Genomic DNA, 25396 nt, shown 5'->3' with positions numbered 1-25396 from the left:
TTCACGCTGAAATGACTTTTAATTCCTGATCACACAAGGAGCAGTTGTGTTTGTTTTCACCACAGTCTGGGAGATTTGGGTCGGTTTTGCAGGACTAACGGTCCGTCTGCACAGAGAGGGCTCGTTAGATAAACCGCTCCGGGCAGAGCAGCACATCTTCATTCAGAGTCACGCCGTGTGTACTCAGCACTTACATGGAATTAATGACAAAGTCAACTCTGTGGACTCTATTTAGGAAACTGACAGATTGTTTTTTTTGGGGGGGGTCTCATACTAATTATCATTATTTCGAAAATAGGATAAAAAGTCTATTATCCACAGTGTTTAGGATGAAAATGTGATGATCCTGTATAATACTGGAGGGAAACGATCGAGCCAATTTACTGTCATCTAGGGGTTTTTCATTCATAATAAAAAATTGACTTTGGAGGTAAACTGTATTGCAGTGAGCTGGTTTGGCATATTCCCAAAAATAAAATATTGCCTGAAAAAAATTAAATAATACTTTGTCCCTGAATGACAATAAACTATCTCCTGTGTGTGTGTGTGTGTGTGTGTGTGTGTGTGTGTGTGTGTGTGTGTGTGTGTGTGTGTGTGTGTGTGTGTGTGTGTGTGTGTGTCTATCTATGGTTATGAGGGCCAATTTTGGTTTCATACCATCATTGCTCCAAGTCTTAACGCTCACAAAGTCAATGGACTGTTTGAGCGTTAAGACTTGGTTTTAGGGTTAGGCATTTAGTTGTGATGGTTAAGGTTAGGGTAAGGGGCTAGGGAATGCATAATGTCAACGAGTGTCCTCACAACTATAGAGAGACGTGCAGGTGTGTGTGTGAGTGTGTTTGAGTGTGTGTGTGCGTGTACAGTTTAAGAACTTGAGATTATTGTGTCGTTTCAATCCAGGCTGGAGCGATATCCCGCTCTCCGTCTCATCAGAATCAGTCCATCGCAGCCGACGGTAGTAAATACCAGGAGGAGCGGGGGGGAGTCTTTTCTCCACTGAAACACACATTTTCACACTGCAGGACCAATCTCCGACACTATTGCCCCAACCAAGGTCATTTCTGTTCAAACAGCAAAGCCCGAGATGATGTAGTGAACCGTTACCCCCGGGCTAGCATTGTACATTCCATCTTGGTAGCACTGGGTGGTGTAAACTACCTCCAGGCTTCAGCATCCGCGATTTAATGGTTCTAGAGGTTACAGCTGAGCATGCTGATTCTTTTTTTTTTTTGAGGTTGTAAAAAAAAAAAAAAAGAAAAGCTCAGCATGCTGCAATAAGCCATTATCTGGTCGTCCTCCGTTAGCCCCAGATGTCCTGCAGGTAGCGTTTCTCCTCTCTCAGCCCTGCCAGTCTCTTCATGGCCTCCAGTTGGTCCACCTGAAGCTCGGCTCGGACCATCTCCATCAGGGTGTCATTCACATCCTTCGCCATGTTCTTTGCATCCCTGGAGGAGGTAGAAACAGTTTGAATATATCAGGAGGAAATGAGGAGAAACACAATTAATGTACACGTCTTCTGAGACAGTGCTCTGTGGCTTAAGCTGTTTGTAGAACCAACGAGGGCAGGAGTGCATCCTGGGAGGAAATTGCTGAAATCTCTATCTTGCTGTTGCAGCATATTGGGGGAGATTCATCATCCAGCAGTGATATTTCTTTTGACTCACTCAGTTGAGAGGTTTCAAAAGTCATTTTACTCTGAGGTGAGGCAGTGACGAGAGAGGGGAAACAAAGGATGTGATATTGAGATACATAAATGTTGACAGGACTTGACTCGGTACACACCTCGCTGTGTTTGCACGGGCAGATAGATCGTGTTGTGTTGTGAAGAGGGGAAAGGGGGGTGCGTATACGCTATAAATGCTACAAGCTGTACAAAACGTTGCATCAGTGTGAGGGCAGCAAAGTGATGTGAGCGGAAAAGTTGCGACTGATTATACCTTGAAAAGTGTGTGAGGGTTGGAGTACGATTCTCTTCCCCCTCAATAACTCGCCCTCAAGCAAAGCACTACAGCAGCTATTGTTGTTTTTTCTCCATGAATTTAGCACCTTGCTCTGAAACAGAGACACTCGCTGCTTGACGGGTAGTTAATCAGCTCGGTTGTGTCACTTTCCAGCTCCACGGCACAGAAGAATACGCTCAATCGGGTTTTGAATACACAAACAATAGTTGCTAATAGGATACACTCAATGTCGTTTTCATGTTTTTCGTGGGAATTGTTGATAGTGAGAAAAATAGAGAAACTCATCACCCTCCTCCTTTGAGAAATTAAAGCTATTTCCTTTGTTTCTTTTAGTTTTTTCGCCTGCGAATTGTGATGTGTAATTTGTTTTGAACACAACTGTGTTAAAAGATTTTACCTTTTGTAATAGAGATCACTGCATTTCAAGAGACTCCACCGCTAAATAAAATGTTTCAATCACACTGTTGAATGTTCAAGTGTTTATTTTTCTAGTAATTTGATGTATTGATATATATTTGCTATAAAAACAGGGTGAAACATCAGGATTGACAGCTGAAACTGACTCGCGATTGGTCAAGTGTGTGGATCATGATGCCACATGACGTCAAAAGTGCAAGATAGCATCGCCCGTATATCAGAGAAACTTTGGCTTCATTTTTGTACAACAGGTCAAAACTTAAAGCCAGAGTTTTTCGGAGACACAAGGTGATCTGACAAAAACTGAGCCACAACATGACAGGACCATCCCAGGTGGATATCAGTGCAACGCTGCTGTAAACAGTCGAACAGTTGAGTCAGTCTCACCCGCAGACGTAGAGGTAACCGTTCCGTTTGAGCAGGATTTCTGTGACGTCGCGGCTGTTGAGCAGCAGGTTGTGTTGGACGTATCTGGGTCGAGCTACTGAGGTGGCGACCTCCTTCTGCTCCTCCTGCTCCGGGTCATCTCTGGAGAAACACACCTTGAGGTGGTTTAGGACACCGCTGGTCACGAAGCCCTCCAGCTCCTCTCTGGAGGAAAAGGAGACAGTGTGCAAAGTCACATCCAGACACTCTTAATCACTTTTCCTGCAATGTTGTCGTGATTGGTGAAAGTGAGTCTTTCCAAACCAGCAGAGGAAAGATCGTGGAACCGTGAATGGGAGTCCAACTTTGTGGGAAAGCAGCAAATACATGTTTTTTATAACAAAGAAATTTGAGACTATTGGCTCAACACTGCCAACAATTCAACTCAATTCACTGTTAACCCTTTACATCCAACACTCCCCGAAGATATTTAGCAACAGCTTCAACCAGCATGTAACCCAGAACATCTCCTACGGACAAAAAAATTCCGTCAAGCTCGATAAGACACAACTCTGATGGGCAAGGGGTCTGAACAAAAGCTGTGTCAGACAACCAATTTGTCTTGCTTAACGAGAAAAGGGCAAAAAGAAAAAAAAGAGGATTTCATAAGCAAGGTCAAGTCACCGTTATAAGCATCTTTTTACAATCAATCCTTCCAGCCTTGGAGTTCGGTGTAACCTTGCTCCCCATCGCTGGTTCTGCTTGCCAACTACTCCTTCGTCTGCCTCAGAGTTTTTACAGGGCCTGGGGTGCTATTGCAAGAGGAGGAGGAGGAGGAAGGAGGAAGGTGGTGAGGGAGTCAAGTTTACTGTGGCTCAGAGCATCATGTTTAAAGTTAAGCAGTCGGAATGAGTAAAAACGCGCACACACACACACGCACGCACACACACACGCACGCACGCAGCTTCAAGACCATGGGTGAAGGTCTTCGCCTCAGGGGTCTGTGTTTTGCAGTAACCCCTAGACTAAAATAAGGCACTTTTCAATAACACACAGACACCGCTGTGTGAATACTAAAGTCAGAGAAAAGTATTGTTCTTTCTTTTTTTTTTCCCTGTGCCAAATGTGCAGGATTATTGCTTCTTCAGCTACGCTCACCAGTTAACCTTTGATTGAAGACAGAGCTATTAAAAGAATCTTGTTCTTTCGACCGAGATGCGTGATTGTGAAATCTGTTTGAACACCGTGAACAAACAGAGCGGAGGATATTGGAATCCTGCTGTTTGACGTCTGAATGAGAATCGTCATCGATCAATCACCGTGTGAGCAGGAACCGCTGGACGACAAAGGACAGTGACTTTTTTTTGGGAAAAAACACAATAACAGTCGAGAATTTCTGAGAGGCACAACCTGAAACTCCTCAGAGTGTCCACACACACACACACACACACATAACAGCCTGTGGCAATATCCCGGACCCTGACGTGAACCCAGCAGGCGTCCCAGTCACATTTCCCCTGCAGGATGAAATCACATGCCATAAAGAGGCTGGGAAATCGGAGGGAGGGGAGAAGGATAAGTGCGGCGCCGGGGGAAAAGGGGAGGACAAGTTTGATGTGACAAGCAGCCAGATTGGCATCAACCTCTCACAGGGATGTTTGAGTGCTGTTGGGTGATTGAGGCAGATCGCAAAGCTTTGTTTGTTTTCGCGGTGGCGGAAAACTCATAACAAGATCGCAACGTTGGGCACATCCTGCCTTGACATTTTGTAATATTTATAAGCATAAAAAGCCATTTATGGAAGTTCAAGTTTCGACTCCTGCTTATGACTTCAGCCGAACTTTTCTGTAAAAAAAAAAAATCTGGGACACTGAGAGGTGCTACCAACTATGCTAAGCAGGTTCCTAAATTCCGAGGCGATGTGACATCAAGTTGCACTTACTTACTTCTAAAGGGAATCCAACAGAGATGAATGCGGGCAGGTATGTTGTTCTCATTCTGCTAACCTATTTAAATTAAGTACAACTCTTCACGGGTGGCTCATAAAAAAACAGACTAATTGCTTCGGTCAACGCTGTGGGGGTGATCATCAGAGACGCCTGACTGTGAACAAACACTACCTACTACCTGGCTGTGAGTTGGTATTTAACTAAGGGATAGAGGACACAAAGGGGAACAAACAACATCCTCTCTGATCTATTCGTGTGTGATTAAGGCTGCTAATCCATTCACGCTATTTAATCCTACAAAAAGGAGTCGATCGGTGGCCCTGCATTAAGTACATGCGCGCTACTGATACTACGAAAAAGCAGATCAATTATGGAGTCGGAGGGGGGAGTGAAGCCAAAGCAGAGGAGCGATCTACTCACAGGGTGATGTCACTACATTATCCCTCAAAACAAGATCAATAGAAGAAAGTTAGTATAATATTCAGTTAAATTTAGTTGGATAAAATTTCCATCCAATACTTTGAGCCAGGTATCATTAACAAATACTTATTCTGATGAAAATGATCTCACTGGCCAATATTGACTTTTTTGTTTCCACATCTCTCCTGGATATTCAGTCACTATAGAGAACATCATTTCCTATCTAGAATACAGCTTTGTGTCAAACTGCAAGGGTCTATTCAGCAGAAGGGGCATTACAGACAAGTGTTAAACCTTATTTAACTGCATGCACTCATGTAATCACATTCATTTGAACAAAGTGCGCGTCAAGCCTGTCTCAGAATTCAGCCCGATGAGAGCTGTGAGAGTCAACCAAAACAATCAATTTCTAAAACCAAAACAATAATCTGAAGGCTTCTAAAATGATCCACAGACATGAGTTGAACTTCAGAGCTGTGTGATAATTCTCTGTGGGTTTTACAATTTCTCCCCTAATGAGGAACTAAATATTTACTGATATGCAACTTTTTAATTTTGCAATATCCACAACTGCCACCTTAATATCACATAATTGCTAAAAAGGTTGCCTGAAATGAAAAGAAGAAATGAAAAGTGGAGGAATATTATAGATTTTCTGAGAGACTCATTACAATCATTAGCTCCCGAGCTGAGGAAACCAGGATATTTTATCAGCTTTGAATAGGATTCATAACAGCAAAGCCTTCAAATACGCAGCTTTAATAAACAGTCACATAACCTCTGTGCAATATCCTGCTTTCACAGGAACAGGCCAATGCAACGAGACGCTGGTATCCTTGTTCCCTTACACTTGTAGGAAGAATAACATTTGGCTTTGTCTGTTTTCGGTCCAAACACCTTATGACACATCCTTGAGCTGAGAACGCAGCACAGTGTTCACAAAGCTCAAACAAGTAATCGAAGACAAGACACCCACGTGATACATACAGATGGTAAAATGTATATAATGTAGGTGATAGATTTCAATACGCTGTGGCAAGGTGAAAAGGGACGTGGGCGGTAAGAGCAGTACAAGAGGTCAAGTACTGTATATGGAGGAGGTGTGAATGTAAATGAGGGTCTGGCCACCGAACTGAGAAGAGAAACACATCTTACCTGAACAGGTAGTCTCCGTCTCTGTGGCGACAACCGAAGAACAGCCAGGTCTCGCCAAACGCAGCCTCGGGGTTCGCCTGCCTCTCCCTCTCTCTGAAAGTCAAACAACGGACGTTAGCGGTCAATCAATACTAACAGACGACCAGACCAGATGGGGGGGAGAGGAAGTCCTTTCTCGCGGCAGAGGTTAAAGAAGAGTAGTGACACCATTAAGCACTTTCTGCAATGACAGTACGCCGAGTGCCGCAATTGCCTAATGCACGGAAACGACGATGACAATTATATGTATTATTAAATTTCACCCGAACAGGAGGACAGATCTAATCACTTTAGACAGAAAACGAAACTAGGCCTTGTGCTTCGTGTGTGTTGCCCGTGCGTTTATGTGTGTTCAAAAAAACTGTTCATGCAAAGGTGATTTCTCTCGTGGCTCGGGCGTCTGGCAAAGCTCCCAGAATCCTTTGCAGGCAATAGGCAACGCAGTGGCACAAAGCTGCTCCAAGGACGGCGGTATCTGTGCTGCACACCTGCTGAAAAGGTGACAGGCCTCTCCCAGATAACGACAGTTGACCCCCCCAACCTTTCATGATGCCATCAGTCAGCTGACTCTCTGAAGCGCCCCGGCATTATCTGTGAGCCCTGTCTGGAGGGGGTTGACCGACCACGACGAGGGGCTGAGGGACGCCACAGAGAGGCACTGAGACCCGGCCCTTTGTGCTGCACTGCTGCACTCTGAGGATAAGGTGCTGCTTCCCTCCTATAGATCCCATCCTTTGCTATTCATGAACTGACTGAATCATGCGGTGTGTTTTCCAGTAGAAAAAAACATTCAAATGGCGGCCAACTGTGTGTAGGTGGCTAAAATTTGGGCGATTTCCACACAAATTTGGTGCTGAAATTATAATTTTATTAATCAATTATTTTGAGAGGAGAAAAGAAAAGTTTTCACCAACAACTTTTTAGACAATTCACATTTTCAAAACATGTATAAAATCCCTGCTTTGAATCATAACTCGTGTCCGATGTGGTTTTGCTATAAAAGTACTATTATCTTTTTTGAAACCTTTCTTCTTCTCGTTTCTTCTTCGTTTTCATTTCAAAAGCTTAGCTGGTTGAAGATGTCTCCTGCATTACTCAAAGTCATATAATAATAACAGTCATACATTTTATTCATTTAGCACTTTTCTTAACAACGAGGTCCTTTAAGACAAAGAAATAACACCAGACAATAAAAATAAAACAACAGAACCTGAGAAAATAGAACAATAAAATAGATAAAATCATATAAATGGGATGAGTGAGTGTAAATAAGTAATAAAGAGCCAATGGCAATCATTTGTAAAAGCTTTCACAAAAATAAAAGTTTTCAGAAGGGATCTGTCTGTATGTATCAGAGTGGATGCGGCCCAATCCATCTGAGGTGAGAGAAAACAAACCGAGCCTGACCTGAAGGCGAAATTTTTTATGTGCGAATCTGACCTGAGCCCAATGCTGTCAATGTAAAAGCTGCACTGAGTTTGTGACTTGCATTGTTATTGCTTGACCCACCTGAACCGGAATATCATTTCATAATTTTGGTCCAAAACCCGGCTGACGGGTCCCAACAGGTCCAAACGTATCCTGACAGGGCTCAGGTCCGGTATCCTCACTCAGTATATATACTGGGTTCCAGACAAAGAATAACCCTCAACTCCAGTTTAAGTTGAGCACAGAGAAACTTTTCTTCAGCAGTTTAAAGCTCAAACATCCAAATGAAGTAACAACAGGAAAAAGCATATTTTGGAGCAGAGAGGCACTTGACATCGTCAGTGGTTCTCAAACTCTGGGGTGGGCCCCTTCAGAGGACATTAGTGCCTTCCAGCAGGGACAAAATCTTGAGGAGGCACTTAAGTTTCATATGGGAACAATAAAAGTGTTCATACTGTACGAGACTATTAAAATTCTAGTTTTTTTTTAAGCATGATAAAGTGAACGAGGACAAGGTGGCAAGAAGTTTGACTTCTCAGTCAAAAGAAAAGTCAGAAATGTCAGAATCCATTTAGTCTTTTATGTAAATTTTCCCAGAATTTCTAATGGTTCATTTAAAATTCAAATGTAGGAGGTTAAAAAGGATGTGGAGGGACACATCTTTTATCCCAAACATGTCCTGCTTCTAGCTTGTCTCTTTCTTTTATGTCACTGAAAATTTTAATTTATTTGCATTGAAAGAAATGTGAGGACGTCATGGATTTTTTTCCGTCTGTTTTCTGACATTTCCTAGACTGAAGAAGTATATTTATTGTGTTTCAAATTAATGAACAGATCAGTCAATTGTTTTGTTGCGGCTCTAGACTAATTAGCTTGAGGGAAAAAAATGAAATCAATGGAAATGTCCAATGGAGAATACCAAAACAAAGCTTTGCTCTCCATTAATTAAATGAGAAGTTGACGAGTTGATAAAAAAGAAGAAGAAGAAGTTTGTTTGAACTTTATATCTGTGAATGAGGCCTGGTAACAGAGCTGTCTGGCTGGACTGATCCAAACACTCAGATCCCAGCCATTAGCATCCTGGACGAGATTCTTCTGATCTGCAGACAGCCTCGAGTAAACTCATTTTAGTGTGCTCGTCTCTCTCCTCTTGCCGCCTGCCCTAAAGGAATCAATACCAATATGAAAAACCTGGATTCCATTCTGAGTAGACCACACCGGCGCCTTTCCCTGAATACAAATCACATCACATCACATAGCCACACTATAACCGCCTGCAATACAATCCCAGGGGGAAGCCAGCATCTACAGAGCACTCCATTTGGGGTCGAAATCAGAGGCGGCTGCCTTTCAGTGCTATTCAGTTGATCAGCAGGAGGGGGAAACTGCAAGGGAAGCCGAGGTGAGGACTTGGTAAACATCACAATTATCTCATATGTTTCATCTGTTTTCTTTGCAGCTCCGTGCAAGTGGTACAAAGTGGCTTTTTAGGCAAAAAAAATAATAATACAACAAGAACCAAAAAAAGTCAACAAACGACAGCTGAATCCAAAATGTTTTCATAATACAGGACGATGTTGAGCAGCAAGACGCTAATTATAATCATCTGTCTGGCTATAAATGGAGGCTCAATATTTATACACACACACAAACTTTAACACAAGTTGTCTTATTGAATGATCCAAGTATGCCTACTGGCATACCTTGGTATTCAATTTTTCCAAAATAAAAGCTTATTAGAGCTGCTAAGGAGATTAAGGATACCAACTCAGTTAAAATACAATAATTGTTTAATTGTCAATGCTCCGAGCGGAAAAACAGAAAGACACTGAAAATTCCATTCTCTATAAAATCCTTCCACGCAAACAACAGCAATCAATACTCGACTACTGGGGGGCCTTATTAAAAGCTCCCAGTACCACCAAGTGAGGCTGACCTTCTTCTACTTGTTACCAGCACTACACACTCATACAAAGTACTCCTGAAAACAGCCATCGATTAACAGTGGGGGTGGAAAAGTGGAGAGGTAGGAAGATCAAAGTGTCCCTGTGTTGTTTTGTTGCTAATAGGACCTTTCTGGGGCCTCGAGGCAGATTTTGGCGTCCCGTTGACAAACTGGTGATTGTTATCTCCTGTCAGAGCGCAGCGTCAGCCGCTGAGGCTTTGTTTGGAATCACAAGTCAGATGCTGTACAATGCCGCGCGCCAGGACAGGTTTTTACAGTCGTCCAGCACAAAATGCGGCTGGCAGGGGAGAGGATGAGAGGCCCAGAGAGGGAGAAGGGACTGGGAGGCTGGCAAACCCTTTCACACGGGGTTTTTTACTCTTAACAGCGAAGAGCCGAATGGAAAAACACATTTGGAATTTAACAAAAGACATTTAAAAATCCAAAACATTGAACTCTGAAGGAGGCATTTTATAAGGGCTTGTAGCTTTTGTGTTATGAAACAAAGCCCTTGAAAAATCCCAGTTGAGGTCTCATTTGACGGGCAGGTTTGCAAGGACAGAGCATTAACATTTAAATGTGCATTTTAAAAATGTTCGATTTTACAGAGAAATGTTTGGGCCCCGCTGGAAGGATCAAAGTAAGACTGATATGTTGATATCAGTGCCTCACACCACCACTGTCCCTCTGGCTCAGCCTTGATCATTAAGAAGAGGAGTCTGTCTGCGAGCACTGTGACCAGGTCAGTCCACAAAAAAGAAAACCGCCTGCTATCTTCAGTGCTCCTGCATCCTGAAGGCACAAAAAACCTCCCACCCCCAGAAGACCACTCACCTTCCTCAGACAATCCCACCTGCGCCATCACTCCAGCAGATGCCGTGTCACCTCTCAGACCAATCACCCCCGGCCGACGCCGCCCGCCACAACAGAGGAGACTTCCGGGGGATTTAGAGACAATTGGAGTTGACTGGGGCACAACCTCATTTATACAAAGCCACCCAGGAGTCAGACATGTCAGTCGGACTAAAAATGTTCACTCCGCCTTCTGACAAGTCAATGGCGGCTATGGGCCTGCATCAACAAATGGCCATCAGCCTGGATAGAGAGGCTCGAGTCACATTCATCCTCTGGCAGGTCATCTTCTCCAGGTCTCCATTCACCCCTTCAATAAAGAGCCTTTAAACAAAAAACTTTCCTGATTCCACTCCTCAAGTACTGAGACTTAAACAAACTGGAGAGAACTATGACGCACTCAGTCAATATCCCAGCAGCAGCTCATCAGCAATTACAAGCAATGATTTACACCAACAATGCGGACACCACCTACAGAACTTAATACTTTCAAATCAATAAAACTCCAGGTGCTGCCTCGACTCCTCACTGTTCATTACACGTCAAGTCATAAACGCGTGTATTGAAAGACGGCTTTGTTTTTTTTTCCCCTGTTGAGAGACGAGTGAGACGAGTGAAGCATCTGAAATATCACAGACCTTGCCACGAGATTAATTATGTCTTATGAGATGTACATGACGTGGACTTTCGCAGGCTTTGAGCGGGGTCCCGTTTAATTGCCTCTGCAGATTACTTTGGAAATATCCGTAGATGATGTGCACTTCACGCACATCACTTTCAACGGCATGAATATTCATCACGGGGCGCAGAAGTTTTAGCCGGAATAATCCGTGACACGCAGCGCACCAATCAGCACATAACCCGCATGTTTCTGATGCTTGACATGGACGTTTGACAGGCCGACTTCAACAGCACTTCTCGTATAAATAACAGGGGCACAGGATCAAGGGCATTACCACATGCACTTGATGGAGACATTTGCAAAATGCTATGCCTCTTTCTTGATAAACTGTCTTTGTCCTCTATTTATTGTATATTTTGACAGTCTAGACACTGACGCCGCACTTTTTCCGCACAACATTATGTCTGGAACTTCTGGAAGTTGGTGCACGAACGTATGTGTACTTTTGTTTTTAAATCTTGAGAACAGGGTAGCGTTTTTGTTTTTCTTCACAATGTACAAAAAGCAAGACTGGCAAGACAGCGAGGTGAGAGAGCTTCCCAGTTTCCGGCACATTCCTGAAGTCGAACATGACTCACCAGGGGAGAAAAAAAACAAAAGGCAAACTCCTCTCCTGGCAATGAGTTAATCGCCTTTATTATAATTTTTTTTTTTTTAAACCTGCATATATAAAAGAAGTATTGTTATGGTGTGTTAACAAGATAATGTAGTGTTAAATTTGCGATACCTTTGCTGGAGGAAACCGATGAAGGGGGCCACTCCTGTGCCAGGTCCGACCATGATGAAGGGCAGGGACAGATCAGAGGGAGGCCGGAAGGAGCAGTTGGGTCTCAAGCTCACATGGATCTGGGGTCAGAGGCCATTAGAAAGCATTAAAAATAATGAGAGTAATTACAAAAATGCTGAGAAGCCACTGTGGGCCTACCAATCTATTAATTGATCTACTTAATATTCTAAGACATACTAATGAGAAAACCCATGAGCTCCAACTGGAATCCATAGAGGCTGTGGTAGAGATTTCCTTGCTCTAATTTAAATTAATTTTTGTAAATCAACCCCAATCAACTGGCCCAAAGCTTCTGTTTTATTCAGCGTCTCATGAATTCAAACTGAGTTTCCAGAGGAGTTTTTAAAACATGTAGTACAAACAGGTTGCATCCCTCATCCCAGAAACTGCAGTTTTCTGATATTCCACCTTTTCCTTTATTCAGTGATGTCTTGAACTGTAATATTTGAAGAGGAATGGGCTCCTCTTTGGGCGTTCTTATTAGAAAAAATAATGTGTTTTTCCCCCCTATGAGTGTGTGTGTGTGTGTGTGTGTGTGTGTGTGTGTGTGTGTGTGTGTGTTCAACTTGTGAACTCTTGTACTTGCAAATTTGAACACTTAAAAATGTATAAGCCAAACAAGAGCTCGCAAATTTGCACAGTCTAGTTTCCAGCGTGCTCATTACCTTAGGCAGAGCCGGGCTGCCGGAGCGTTCAACCCTCTCAGGGAAAACCAGGCCACGATTGATGAGGTCAAACAGCCAACCGGTACACAAACCTCGCCTCCCAGCAGGCCGTCCAAAGCATGCTGGGAACTCTACCACGTTGAAGACAAAATGCAGCTTGCCTGGGTGCTTAAGACAGGAGCTGCGGAGATGAGACCACAGAGAGTTGAAGATGGAGGAAGACAGGGAGCGGGGGGGAAACAACAACAGTGGGTGAGAGAGGGTGTGCAAGACATACAAACAGACAGTGACAAGCGGGAAGATGCACAGAGACTAAGAAGTGTAAAATGGAGTGAAATACAGGGAAGCAGAGGCAGAACAGATGGGTACAGAAAGACGCAAGTATTACGAGCCAGGATAAATCTCGAGACAAGACAACACTGCGTCAAATGATTCACACAAAGAGCCCGTCAATAAAAATTCCACATTTCAGCAGCTGAACAAAGTTACAAGGAGACAAGGACGTGCGATTCGACGGCATTTACAAATATAGACATGCCCCTCGATGTGTGTTAAATTATAAATCGACACCAGTGGTTCTCGAATGTTTTCTTTTGTCTGACGAAGCCAAGTCAGATGAGCTCAATTCCTCCTCCATCAACAACTTGATCGCCCCCTGGTGGCAGGCTGTAGTACATGTCATACACCCTGCCGCCCCCATGTTAGTGAATGGGACATGGACCTCACAGAAAGTCAATGTACACGTCTATGATCTAAACCATTTGTCAATTGTTTTAAGCTACTCCAACTGCCTAGCGAGTTTTGAATTAACTTTTTAACTGCATGGCCCATTCCTGTGACAAGTAGCTTAGTTATCATGAACTCTCAAACACAGTATGTGACTCCTGTTTGTGTGTTTATTTTCTTGCTTACCACCTTATCATAATTTAACTTTTCTCAAATAAGCTGGGACACTTATCACCATCTTTCCACATACACCCCCCCACCATCAACTACAGGAGCCCCCCCCCAGGGACAAAAGTTCCCCTGGTTGGAAATAGAAAACACAATAACATCTTCTTCAGCTTCATTCTAGACTGAAAAATACACTTCTGGGAGTGAGAAAAAAAAATGTACTTTCTGTCTGTCGTCAATAAAACCGCCTCTCCCTTCTCCCCAGTCCAGTCCTCGCTGACGGCTGAAGCCTTCTCTCGCTCTCTCATCCTTCACTCTGCAGTTCCTGTGGGCCACTGGAGACCTCTATTGACCACAGCATCAATAATGCAGGCCTCTAATGTCTCTGCACCATCTGATAAACTACAGCCACCGTCTCTCCTGTCCGTTCGCCGTCTCTCCACACAAACATAGACGCAGGCACGCACACGCACACGCACACACACACACACACACACACACACACACACACACACCAGCAGCTAAGTGAGGGACTAATGAGAGGAGTGGAGAAGTTTTGACATTTCGTTAGATGATGCTGTTCCACATGAGCTTTAAAGCAAAGTTAATGGGCACTAGCTTAACAGGAAGAGCAGATCAATGACTGGCTAAGTGAGGCAAAAAGAAGGAACATTGGGCCTATTTAAACTAAGCGCGACCTGCTAAAGGCAATACAATATTTACAGTCCATTATTCATCCAACGTTACCACTGAGCTTACGGGAGAATTATTTCTAAACATACCAATCGAAACAAAGACACATATGACACGGACTGTTCAAGGTATAACTAGGGAATCTATTTAAATTACGTTTACTGACACTTTTACCAAAGCAACTTACAACTGAGGGGCGACATACAGTACAGTAGGAGACCTTGAAGTATGTGTTAAGTGCTGAGTCTGTTCAGTGGGAGTTGGAGATCAGGTAAAGAAGTGAACCACAGCAAGTGCTAGTTTGGCATGTGAGGGTGTTCGAGGTGTTAGGAGAGGAGGTGCTCTCGGAAGAAATGTGTGGTTTGTGAAGATAGACAGAGACGGGTATGTTCTGCATTTGAATCCATAACAAACTTTAGATACTTGCATACATAGGTTGGGCTGCTTTTTAAAGCGGTGTCTAAATGTCTCTAAATATCGAAAAAATAGGAAAATGCTAAACACTTTCAAACAATTCCTGGAGCCATTTTACAGCTCAATCTCTCAAATGTCAGATAATTTGAACGCCCGAATCCAACACTGCCTCGGAATTGGCAAAATAGCAGATCTCCAGTGGACAGCAATGCAAGGCTGCCAATAGAGCACGATCAATATAAATTTCATCATGCATACTCTAACTGCCTCGTAGTGCATATAAACAAACTGAAGGAGTGAAATATCATGACACAAGCACAGGGATGAAATATTAACAACCCATTTACAAAAGAAGGTGAGAATGCCCCAAACAATATATAAATGATCTCACGATGTCAAAATAAAATTGCTATTTACAGTTTAAATCATAATGAAATGTACAATTATGAACTTTGTCACAAAATATATCTTCCCCTCATCATCAATCTCTAACTGAAGCTTGATTTTCAGGCTTTATCCATAATTTTGATCTACTCTGTATCTTCTATATACAATCAAATTTGGAAGATGGCAAGGTTTCTTATTGAGCATTTCTAAACATGCCAGAGGAAGGAAAAACATATTTCTGTTGCAGCTGAGAAAATGATGAAAGGGTACCATTTTTAAATTAATGAGATGATCATTTATTTCCTGAAGATGCCATGGTTCAGATACATCACTGTTATAAATGGTAAAACATGTTTTTTTCATGAAGGCTAAAGCTTTTTTTCTGAATAATTTCCATAACCAAACACCATTTAGAAATACTGGATTAATGAGCAGGACCACATATTATTCAAGTCCAGAATGAGGCAGATGTTTTAAGATTCAAGTCTACGTGATCACCTGCTAAAACACAAGACAAATGCATATGGAGACGTGTTATTCCAGATACATGATGCTACAGGACCCCATTATTTGCAGTACAACATTCTCTGTCATCTTACCTGGCTGCTGAATAAGGCCTGGGCTGCAGTCTCGGCACATGCTCTGAAAGGCAAGCACAACTGTCAGTCATCCTGCCGTCATGCAAAGATTTAGTTTCACAGACGCCTCTGACAGAGCGGAGACATAACAACTGAAAGTCATCTCGCTCCATCGAGACGTCCTACCTACTGATCTATCCTCGGCAGCCCCCACCCAGGTTACACTCTTGTTTCTAGGACACACTTCTATATTTGTGAAATTACAAACTCAGGGTTATGGAATCCCATGTGTCCAGATGTGGAGCCACTAGGAGACAGATTGCTTATGCAGACCTTATTTCAATGCCAGCCATGAAGGTGCCCTCTTTTGCGTAATATGTACTGTGCATTACATCTGGGAGGTGATGTCAGAAAAGTCTGGCAAATTATCATGACTCATAGACATCTTCTGACGCCGCAGCAACAGGATACGCCATTTGCGATGCTGTGACCGCCGCACACTATTAGAAGTGAGCAAAGAGAATGATTGAGAGTTGTGTGATGTGCTTGCTATGCACTCCCTTACATTCCATTTGTATTTCGGTGACAGATGAACCTGGGAAAGTAACGGTGCGCCATATGTACCAGCTGAGGCCCCACAATAACACATTTTTCTGCCAAAGTGCTCGGGAAGACGAACAGCTGGACGAAATCTGCTCTCTCCTCCATTTGTGGATTTCTCTGACATCTTAACAGCTCAGAATGTTGGTAAGGCAGCTCCACACTTTGACGTCCATTTAATCTCTTTGAGCTGAGGTTTATTTATTTTTTTATTAAAGGTGACGTGTGAAACACTTAAAAGAAATTCTGGAAGAAAGCTTTTGGACAAAAACATAGACCCTGCACAAACAGCCACTTTTCCATTGACTTTATCCAGATTCCTTCTATTCCTTCATATTTTTTTTAGATTAATAAATAGTGATCTAATGACAGATTAACTAAACATAATAACAAACTGCATACAAAACATTTAATTTCGCCAATTACTTGGAGAAAATCTTATCAAGATAAACATCAGGCTTAAAGCTCTTCGTTTCTTCCGCTATTCGCAGTACAACTTGTTTGAAGCTGTGCAAATAAACATATGGTATCTCGAGGGAATACAGAAGTATGTATATGGATAGTGTGTTCATTTTGTTTGTATATGTACTACAAGAAGATTCCTCTTCTTGTTGATATGTTTGATTAAGGCTGATGGAAAGAAAATCTGCTGGAGGAAGTTTCAGGGAGACCAAGATGTCTTAGCATCGGAAAGTTAATGCTGTTTAATTCCACCCAGTTCTTCAGGCTTTTCTTTGCAGGATGTATTTAAACCAAAATGTTTTTCACACGACACAAACTTATGTTGTAGATCCTCATCGCCTCTGCCCCACTGAGAAAGACAAACTTTAAAAGATGTTGGACTGGATGGACAGGCAACTTTGACTCAGAGAGCTAAGATTACAGGCTGGCCTCGCTTTGATATAATCAATATGCTTGTTCTGTAGATCCAACCCACAGTGAGTCATTTGTAAATAAATCTTCATAAATAAACATCACTAAGCTGCAGCAGAATGGACAAAAAAAAAAAAACTTCACGATTTCAAAGTTTCGAAAAAAGGGGCAGAAAATACGTTTCTGGACTTTTCTTATCGTTTCTGGACAATCATCACATACAACATATTCTGCAATCCTTCAGCGAGAACCCCTCTCAGCGAATGGCTGCATCATGCACGTTAACACGATCTGCTGCAGCCGCACGGCGCTCCAGTTCTTTCACAGAGAGACAGTACATGTCTCGAACGGAGGACAATCAATCCATCATCTCACATCACTGCACCATCATCGTACCGCTGCTGGATACAAAGAATAGATCACTTTTAAAGCGCAAAACCGTTTCTTTATCGCAGTAAGTGGCTTGAGGATACATCTGAAAATATGTATTTCACAACGGGGGGGAAAAAAAAAAAGTTCCAAAAAATACAGTCCCAGGGTTCCCCCGCAATGTTTTTCAGAGATGATCATTTTCAGGGGGTATCATCGATCATACTGCACAGTGTTATAATCTATTCCATCTCAAAAGTCTCTGTGTCAGAATATATATGCAGAGGCAACATTTTAGTGGGGGGGGGAAATGAGATAGCAATGTGGTTGAGCATAGAAGTTATAAATCTTAAGATATATGGATAGTTTCTTTGGCTGCAGATGAAATTAAGGAGGTTGTTAGCATTAAAGCATGAGGATGAATTTTCTGTGGGAAGGTTTTGCTCTTTTTTACTATTTTTCCACTACTTTCAAATGCTAAATTCAAGTTCTTAGAAAAGAAGCTGCTAGCTCATGCTTTTCCCAAAACCATTTAAAATGTTTTCCCAGGTATTTTATTATATTTTAAATATTTCTTTAAAGGGGGATTTGTGATATGCGGTACATTCTATGTGACCAGGAAACTTCATTTTAAATGTCATGCTTCTCTGGAGAGAGAAAGAGCTCCAGCCTCTTGAGATACAGACATATTCTCTTTACTTTACTTCAGTTAAGTTTACTTTCTTCCACAGGTCACAAAGAAATAAAAAAAAGAAAGAATAAACCTGCACCCTGGTACAATTTTATTTGAGCCCTGCAGTAAAGTAAATTGAAAAAAGATGCTCATGGACAGCGTTCAGTTCCCGGAGGCTATGACCCCAAACTTTTTTTTTATCTGACACACGATATGAAACAATGGAGCATATAACAGGAGAGCTGACTGTGAGAGGCAGGTATCCTTCTCGGTTCACACCAAGCATTTACTTTTAGACCCCGTCTGCACTCAGCCGACAGAGACATCTGGACCTCCACATATCTCTCCTCATTATTTATCGTCAGTGTATCACAGCATAAACTCTGATCAGCAAACACCTTCCCCTCGGTCGGGCTAATGAACCGACAACTGTGCAAAAAAATGCAGCGGTATACTTTAACTCTGACACTCTGAGTCAGAGTTGACCATTAACCTACGACCCAGGCCGAGTCTGTGCGCTTTGTGTCCTTGCTCAGCTCAGCGGCTCACCAGTAAACGGCCCGTGTCCCCGAAAGTAACAGCTGTTGCCCTGAAGGGCCTCCGAATGCATATTTTTCACGAGGGCACTATTGGCCCGATTTGCCAATTTCTGCATCGGCTCACCACCGGAAAAGGTGCTGTGGTTGGCAAGTAAAGGCCGAAAATAACTGACATTGGGGTGGGGCCGAGAGCTGTGACACAGCTGCTTTTAGAGGACGGTTCAAGTTGTATGTGAAGCTGCAGCCAACTAATTTCACTGTCTGGTAAGTTTCAGTCAAATCTTATTAGATCTATCGTGAAGGAGCGGCCAACTGTCCTAATGAGCTGAGAGAAAATGTTAGTTTTACACCAACAGCTGGCTCAAAGGGTCAAAGACGGGCTGGTGTAGATTGCACACAGCAGCAAAATAAATGATCGGTTTTATTGGCAGGGAGTTGGATCATAATAAAAACTGAGAGAGTGGCTCTTTACTTGTAGCTGTAATAATACAATCATAACCACAGCAAAAAATACTGGACTTGAGACAAGGAAATTACCCTTCGGGGAGCCCACTGATGAACAGGGTCTTGACTATTCAGTGCAATTAAATGCTCTCACAAAGTCTATCTGTCAACAGTGCACACAAACCTCTGTTAACTGGGGCTACAGTGACCCCTACTGGTTTAAAACTAACCAAACAGACAGACCCACCTGAATACAGATGGTAGACTTGACATAACCTGAGGTCTCATTAAAAGTTAAATGACTCGTTCCGAAGGGAATTATTCCAGTGATGTCTTGAACAGGGGGCAGCCGAAATCACACTCACATGTCAATCACTGTAATTCCCTATTCACTTAAAGCGACATGAAAGCCGTCTTTTAATTAAATATGAATCTATTATAATAAAATAAAAAATTTAAACACATGAAAAACATCCTAAAAAGGGTTAGGGTTAGGGGGTTAGGGTTATTATTATAGGTTTTTATTCGTATTTCTCATTAGTTACTGGATTTGTCGAGTAACTTTAAGATTGAGTAAGTTCGAATGATAAAAACCTAAATAAATGGGATTTTTGATCAGATTTTGTATTTGTTTGCACAATGAAGTGATGCAGACAGTTTTTACACAGTACCACTGATAGATATAGACACACAAGACTTTTGGACCTTATGACTGAATGACTGATTGACTGTGTGAGATGACAGCAGGGATTCTGACCTATGAGGAGGCTGAGAGGAGGCGAGCAGGACGGAAAGGCTGCGAGCAGCTCCGAGACGCCGAGGCCCGGGTCTCTCATGTACAGGTTGTAATCTGCGGCGCCTTGTTTGCTGCAGAGCTCCTGCAGTCTCCTCCTCTGCACGCCGTCTGCCGTGTGCTCCACCAGCGCTCGTAGAAACGCCTGACAGAGAGAGAAATTGCACGTGAAGTCGCTTACTCAGGCGCCCGCTCACCGCTGTAAAAAGAGGAGCCAGTAAATACATTTTGTGCAGGAAAAACGTCAGTGCCACACTGTGCACAGGCCACATAAAATGTAAATCCTTGCACGTTTACTGCGTAAATGAAAAGGTAGAGCAGCCTGACACTAACTCAGTTATGGAATACAGACAATTTAATATGCACAATGCACTTTCTGCCCCATAAAACTGCCCTTACTTTTTAAATGCTTATCAAGCCATGGAGGAATGAATAGAGGCATTCCTTTAATCCTTTGGCTAATTAATCAAAATCAATTCATATGTTAAATCTGCAGAAGACAAGCTGAAGCTTAAGAGACGTTTCATCGATAATTGTTTATTATTCTTTCTGTAGGCAGTTATTTAAATTGCAAGATTAAAAAGGGTTCAGGGAGAAAAATGTAAATGCAACAGCTGCTACACATTTAGAGTTATTCGACTTCATTCTGAAACCATTAATCAATCCGATACAGCAACGAGAACCTCTAAATATTTGTTGCGCCAAGTCTTCTGGAGAGTTTCGGTGATTCATTATAGTTTACGAGTGCACATACGCAGAGATCAGTAGCACATTCCGGCTGCTTGTACTCAAAGAATTATTACCCTCATCTTCCAAATCCATTCAATAGACCCAGCACTTCACCAGTATTTGACTGGTGTCAAGCGATGGTGACTGTAAATGTCAGAGTCTCTGGAGGGAGTGAGTGATATATTCTCACATTTGTCTCAGTAGAAATGGTGAGACAGGTGCAAGTATACCTACGTGTATATGACGCTATTACACATAGTATTGGGTAGTGTACTCAGTATAAGAGGCTGCTGGGGTTATTGTATTTCACTATCCTAAAAATCATGGCTTTTAAAAAATTATAGGTGCTGTAAACGCTTTTGTAAAACAGATAAACTGCTTGGACTACATAGGCAGGCATAAAATCCTTACTGCCTTTACTGCCTTGTAAGTCTGTAGACAACACTCTGACCTGCAGCAATCAATTTCTGTGCAGGCGTTTAATAACACTAGAGAGAAGAAGTGTATACAAGTAAGCAGCAGGGAAGTCGATGGATCGGGGCTGTTACGATTCAGACTGGGGCTGAACAGTTGAAAATAATCACGGACATTTGGACAATTATTTCATAATAGTCCCCTCAATCTTATCGCTTAACATTTTATTTTTATGTTAAGTGTGTGCTGAAGACTGCACAATATTTTAAATTGTGTTTTTCTTGAGGAGCGACTGGATCGCTGCCATATTTTGACATTTTAACAAATTGTCTTCATTTTGGCATTTGGTGCACACACTGTTTACAAAAGCCAGGGAATTACTGATGCAGCTCATGCCAGAGGGAAATTAATAGTTTTCAATTTCATTAGAATATGGCAGGGTTTTTTTTATTGAATAATCAATTTAACTTGCATAATCAAGATGAGGACACAATGTTGAGCAAGAATATGGGAGATGGATATTAGAAACAGGATAAGGAGTGGAGGACGTGTCAGCCACTGTGAGCATAGGGAGTTAAGCCCCTTTCCCACTGATCAAAAAACCCACTAACATGTGGCTTTTGTCTGCAATGGAGATGGATACAATCGGCATTCACTCCCACATTAAAAGACTCTGCGGTAGACACTGCTCGGTACTGAGGGAAACATGAGACCTGGGTGAACTCGCCAAAGGTCAAGGTGCATGTTACATGTTCACCAAATGTGTTAATCTCTATTGTCCAAACACAACTCAGGCAGGTTTAATCATTATTTCAGCCTCGAGCAAGACCAAGTAAACGTAGTCCCGCCTGAGCTCATTAAAACAAACTATGGACCCCTGCAAACATTTGGGGTCATAACCGACTGTTTCAGTACCAATAGGTTTGCTCAGTAAAGAAACCAGTGCCGAGGGAACCAGTCAAAGTGTAATTGCACTTCTGCCTGAAGAGTAACACACTGCTCCCCAAGCTTTGGACAATACAAATAAAAGCAGTGTGCACTGGCTGGAAAAAACATGACACTTAAATAAAAAAGAAAACACCTCCCCTCTTATTATTCTGACACACTAAAAGAACAGGTTGGCTGGCTCGGCTGATGCAATTTACAAAGTCAGTCGCTGCAGAGCAATGTTTGGACACACTGTACTCTACCTTCTTAGGGACGCTCCTGATTTCCAGACACCAAGTGAACAAGTACTGCAAAGAAATGCTCTGGGGGATGTAGGGTGGCACCTGGGCACCTACAGCCAGGGAGCAGAGAGCATTCGAAAATGATCATGACAATAATTAAACGAAAACCTTTTGAAAAGTAAAGACATTTATATGAAATGTGCATAAGTGATGTTGAGTAGTGTACATAAGCATGATAAAATGCAACCCCACCTCTTTTCTTATGATCCTTTTTTAGGGAAACATGGACATGGCAGTTCCTCTGGTCGTGAAGGCCCAACCTGTGGAGCATCTCCTCCACCTCTGTGGCTCTGTTTGGGCAGAACACATCAAACGAATCCCCCGGCTTATAGGCTATCGTCGGCTGAGCCTGAGAATAAAGAAGACGCATCTTCAGTTTAAGCTGCCAACTATAACTGTCTGAATCCACACTGCAGGTTTAAAAAAATGCCACTGACGTTATTCGGTCAAACTTACAGAGATGTCCAACTCTAAGAGAAGGGCCGGCTTGACTGACTCTCCACTGGTCAGGTGCACCGCCCTGTTTACGGGAACCTCGTGGAGACTTTCTTTGTTTGGCTGTTCAACAATCTGGAAAACAAATAATAATAAGACGAAGAGTAAACTAAGGCACGAATAAAAAAAATTTATTAGCAGCATCATTCCTCACCTGTTCAATTGTGCCCACATCCTGGAGAGAGACATCCAGGTATGGTGGAGGCAGAGCAGGAACATTAAGAGCACACTCTGACAGCGGGGGCAGGGAGCATGTCAGAGAGGCTGCCAATGCAACATGGGGAACTTCAGCAGCCCCGGCCTGTGTCTGCAGTGCTGATGCAGAAACACTGTCGGTACCACGAGACCCAGGAGAAGTAGCCCTGAGATTTGAATCACTGTTTTTTGCAGCAGAGGCAGAAGATGAAGCTACAGGTGCATATTTGGAGTCTGAGTCTACAGATGCTGTGAGTGATTTGCAATTCTGTTCATCACTAAGGCTTAGGAGGTCAAGTTTGACGTCTGATATCTGTGAATCAGGAGTTTCCTTTGGTAAATCCCTCGACTCCCCTTTACTGTCAGAAGCCATTATTGATAATGCTCCTTTAATTGCTTTCCACAGTCCTTCAAGCCAGGGGTCCAGAACCACCTCCAGACTGGAGAGAGCAAAGTTTAGAAGATGATAAATGACAGCAGAGTAGTCAAAAGAAGAGACAGATAAGATGATAATACAAATGTGGGTAAGTTAAAGGAGAAAACTGGAGGTCCACACTTAAGTTCCCTGCAGAACTTACCCTACACCATCATCTGCATATCCTGCAGCATAGAATTGTGTGGCTCCAAGTTCCTGTAGACGACGCTCAACTGTTTTCCCACAGTTGCAGAAATTTGCATAGTTTGTGTCTCCTAAAGCTGGAGCAGAAAGAGGGAAACAGATGAAGATGTCTCAAGCCAGAAACTGTTCAGATAGTGAAGAATGGTTTACACAAATATATTGAGCATTTTGACGTACGAGCTGCAAAGAGAGCTAGTGCAGACCCTCATACTGCTTGATAGAATTTACCTAAAAGTGCATAGCAAAGGTGTTTATAGTGGTCAGTGGAGAGAGTCTTCTTCTTGATGCGCTTTACAAATTGCAGGGCATTGTCTGGCGGCTCCCCGTCTCCAGTAGTAGACAGAATAAAGACCACGGGGGCATTCTCCTTCTCCAAATTGTACTGGAACCATATGATTAATCAATGACTTCTGTTTCCACAGTCCATATGAAAACATATTAGATAAATATTCTTACAAATCATCAGGCAATATCACTTTTATGAAGATGTTACTGTGCATCTTTAGCCATGCAGTGAAAGATGGGCTTAACAAACTGTGCTTCAAGGAAAAGTTACCTTCTCATTCTCACTCAAGCAGCTGAGCTCAGCTCCCAGTCCATGGTCCTGGGCCTCCTCCGCTATCCCCTCTGCTATGGACTGAGCTTGACCCTTCTGAGACCCGTACAGAACCAGGAACCGAGGCTGCGCTTCACAGGGCATGCTGGAGCATTCCAGGAAAACAGTGACATTTGTAGATTTCCATATTCATAAATGACATTTCCTAATTGACACTTTTCTTCAAAACATACGTTTTGACTCGTCATAGTGAGCGACAGAGAAAGAGACTGCACCGAACTTTACACCTTCAAAATATAACTTAAAATCCACCTTTTCAGAAATGCCTTCAATGCGTAATTAATGATGTATATTTCTTATTTGCTTCCTCTATTTTTAACCAATGTGAAGTGTGTTCAATTCATTACTATTATTAAGTATTATTATTATTTACCTAAAAGATCCTATAAACTGACTTTAAAAAGACAAGACAACATGTAAATAATCCACAGCTGGAGAGAATGACTGCAGCAGAGGGGACAGACACTAAAAGTCAAACTAGTCGAGCAGTGTTTTTACTTGATCTCCTCTTACCTACATACTTGAGGATTTGACAGGTGACACACAGACGGACACAGAACCAGCCTCCCTGCACAGTGAAGCACCGCGGACCTGAACGCCACCATGAAGAACCCGGAAGTTGCGTCACTTTTTTTGGCGTTGACAGCATCCATGCACGTGGATTTGAGCATTTAACATTTTTTCCAACCAAATTAAAAACTAATAACGACGATAGCAGGGAGGTGTTGTTAAGATAGCGGTTCATGACAACATCACTAACGGGACTTATCCTGGTTTGCGAAACAAAAGCTAAATCGCGTTGTCTTTTTTCAACCAAAAGTCCAATCAGGTCCAAAGAAGACATTAAAACACGATATAACACATTCATAAATAAGCTGTGGTATTTTATGAGTTGTGTTTTTACCTTTAGCTGTAGCTTTTCAGTCCACTCCACTCTGCCCTGTAGAATTATAGCAACACTTGAAATCACGCGAGATTACAGCGGACTGTGATTGAACGGGCTCGGAAGAAACCACTTTAAAAGAAAGCATTTTTCAAGTTATAACTTTAAAATAGAATTCATTAAATACTCGAAACGATTATTCAGTATCATATCATATTTTTTTTTAATAACTGGGTGTCGCTGTAATGGGCGAAGGGGAGTGGATTAGAGGAACCCACTTCACACTACTTGGT

At 42.5% G+C, this 25396-nt stretch overlaps 1 protein-coding gene across 2 annotated transcripts; it reads right to left on the bottom strand.

The window, feature by feature from the left end:
• mtrr (5-methyltetrahydrofolate-homocysteine methyltransferase reductase) lies at window positions 1-25226 on the bottom strand. 2 transcript variants are annotated; one of them, XM_035142209.2, is made up of 16 exons: window positions 25125-25177; window positions 24734-24811; window positions 24161-24305; window positions 23833-23986; window positions 23564-23681; window positions 22945-23425; window positions 22752-22865; window positions 22488-22644; window positions 22257-22345; window positions 19888-20068; window positions 15654-15696; window positions 12667-12847; window positions 11942-12060; window positions 6269-6361; window positions 2766-2969; window positions 1-1445 (listed from the first exon to the last, which is right to left on the bottom strand). In XM_035142209.2, the coding sequence occupies exons 3-16, from the start codon at window positions 24302-24304 to the stop codon at window positions 1301-1303; spliced, it is 2223 nt and encodes a 740-aa protein (XP_034998100.2). In that variant the 5' UTR covers window position 24305; window positions 24734-24811; window positions 25125-25177; the 3' UTR covers window positions 1-1300. The 2 variants fall into 2 exon arrangements, with proteins under 2 accessions (XP_034998100.2, XP_034998099.2); XM_035142208.2 differs by lacking the exon at window positions 24734-24811 and having other exon boundaries at window positions 25125-25226.
• Between the last annotated feature and the right edge of the window lie 170 nt (window positions 25227-25396).

The sequence above is a fragment of the Hippoglossus stenolepis genome, chromosome 19 (assembly GCF_022539355.2).
Source record: "Hippoglossus stenolepis isolate QCI-W04-F060 chromosome 19, HSTE1.2, whole genome shotgun sequence".
In the NCBI taxonomy this organism is placed as follows: Eukaryota; Metazoa; Chordata; class Actinopteri; order Pleuronectiformes; family Pleuronectidae; genus Hippoglossus; species Hippoglossus stenolepis.
This window is presented reverse-complemented; position numbering and strand designations above follow the sequence as displayed.

Bases quoted from the DNA above. Each gene is read 5' to 3' on its own strand.
- mtrr (XM_035142208.2), bottom strand. From the start codon at position 24,304: ATGCCCTGTGAAGCGCAGCCTCGGTTCCTGGTTCTGTACGGGTCTCAG. The intron at 23,682-23,832 runs GTAAATTCTATC...TTTCTGCTCCAG, and splicing joins CCTTTGCTATGCACTTTTAG to CTTTAGGAGACACAAACTAT. The intron at 15,697-19,887 runs GTCAGAATCCCT...CTTGCCTTTCAG, and splicing joins TCCTCTCAGCCTCCTCATAG to AGCATGTGCCGAGACTGCAG.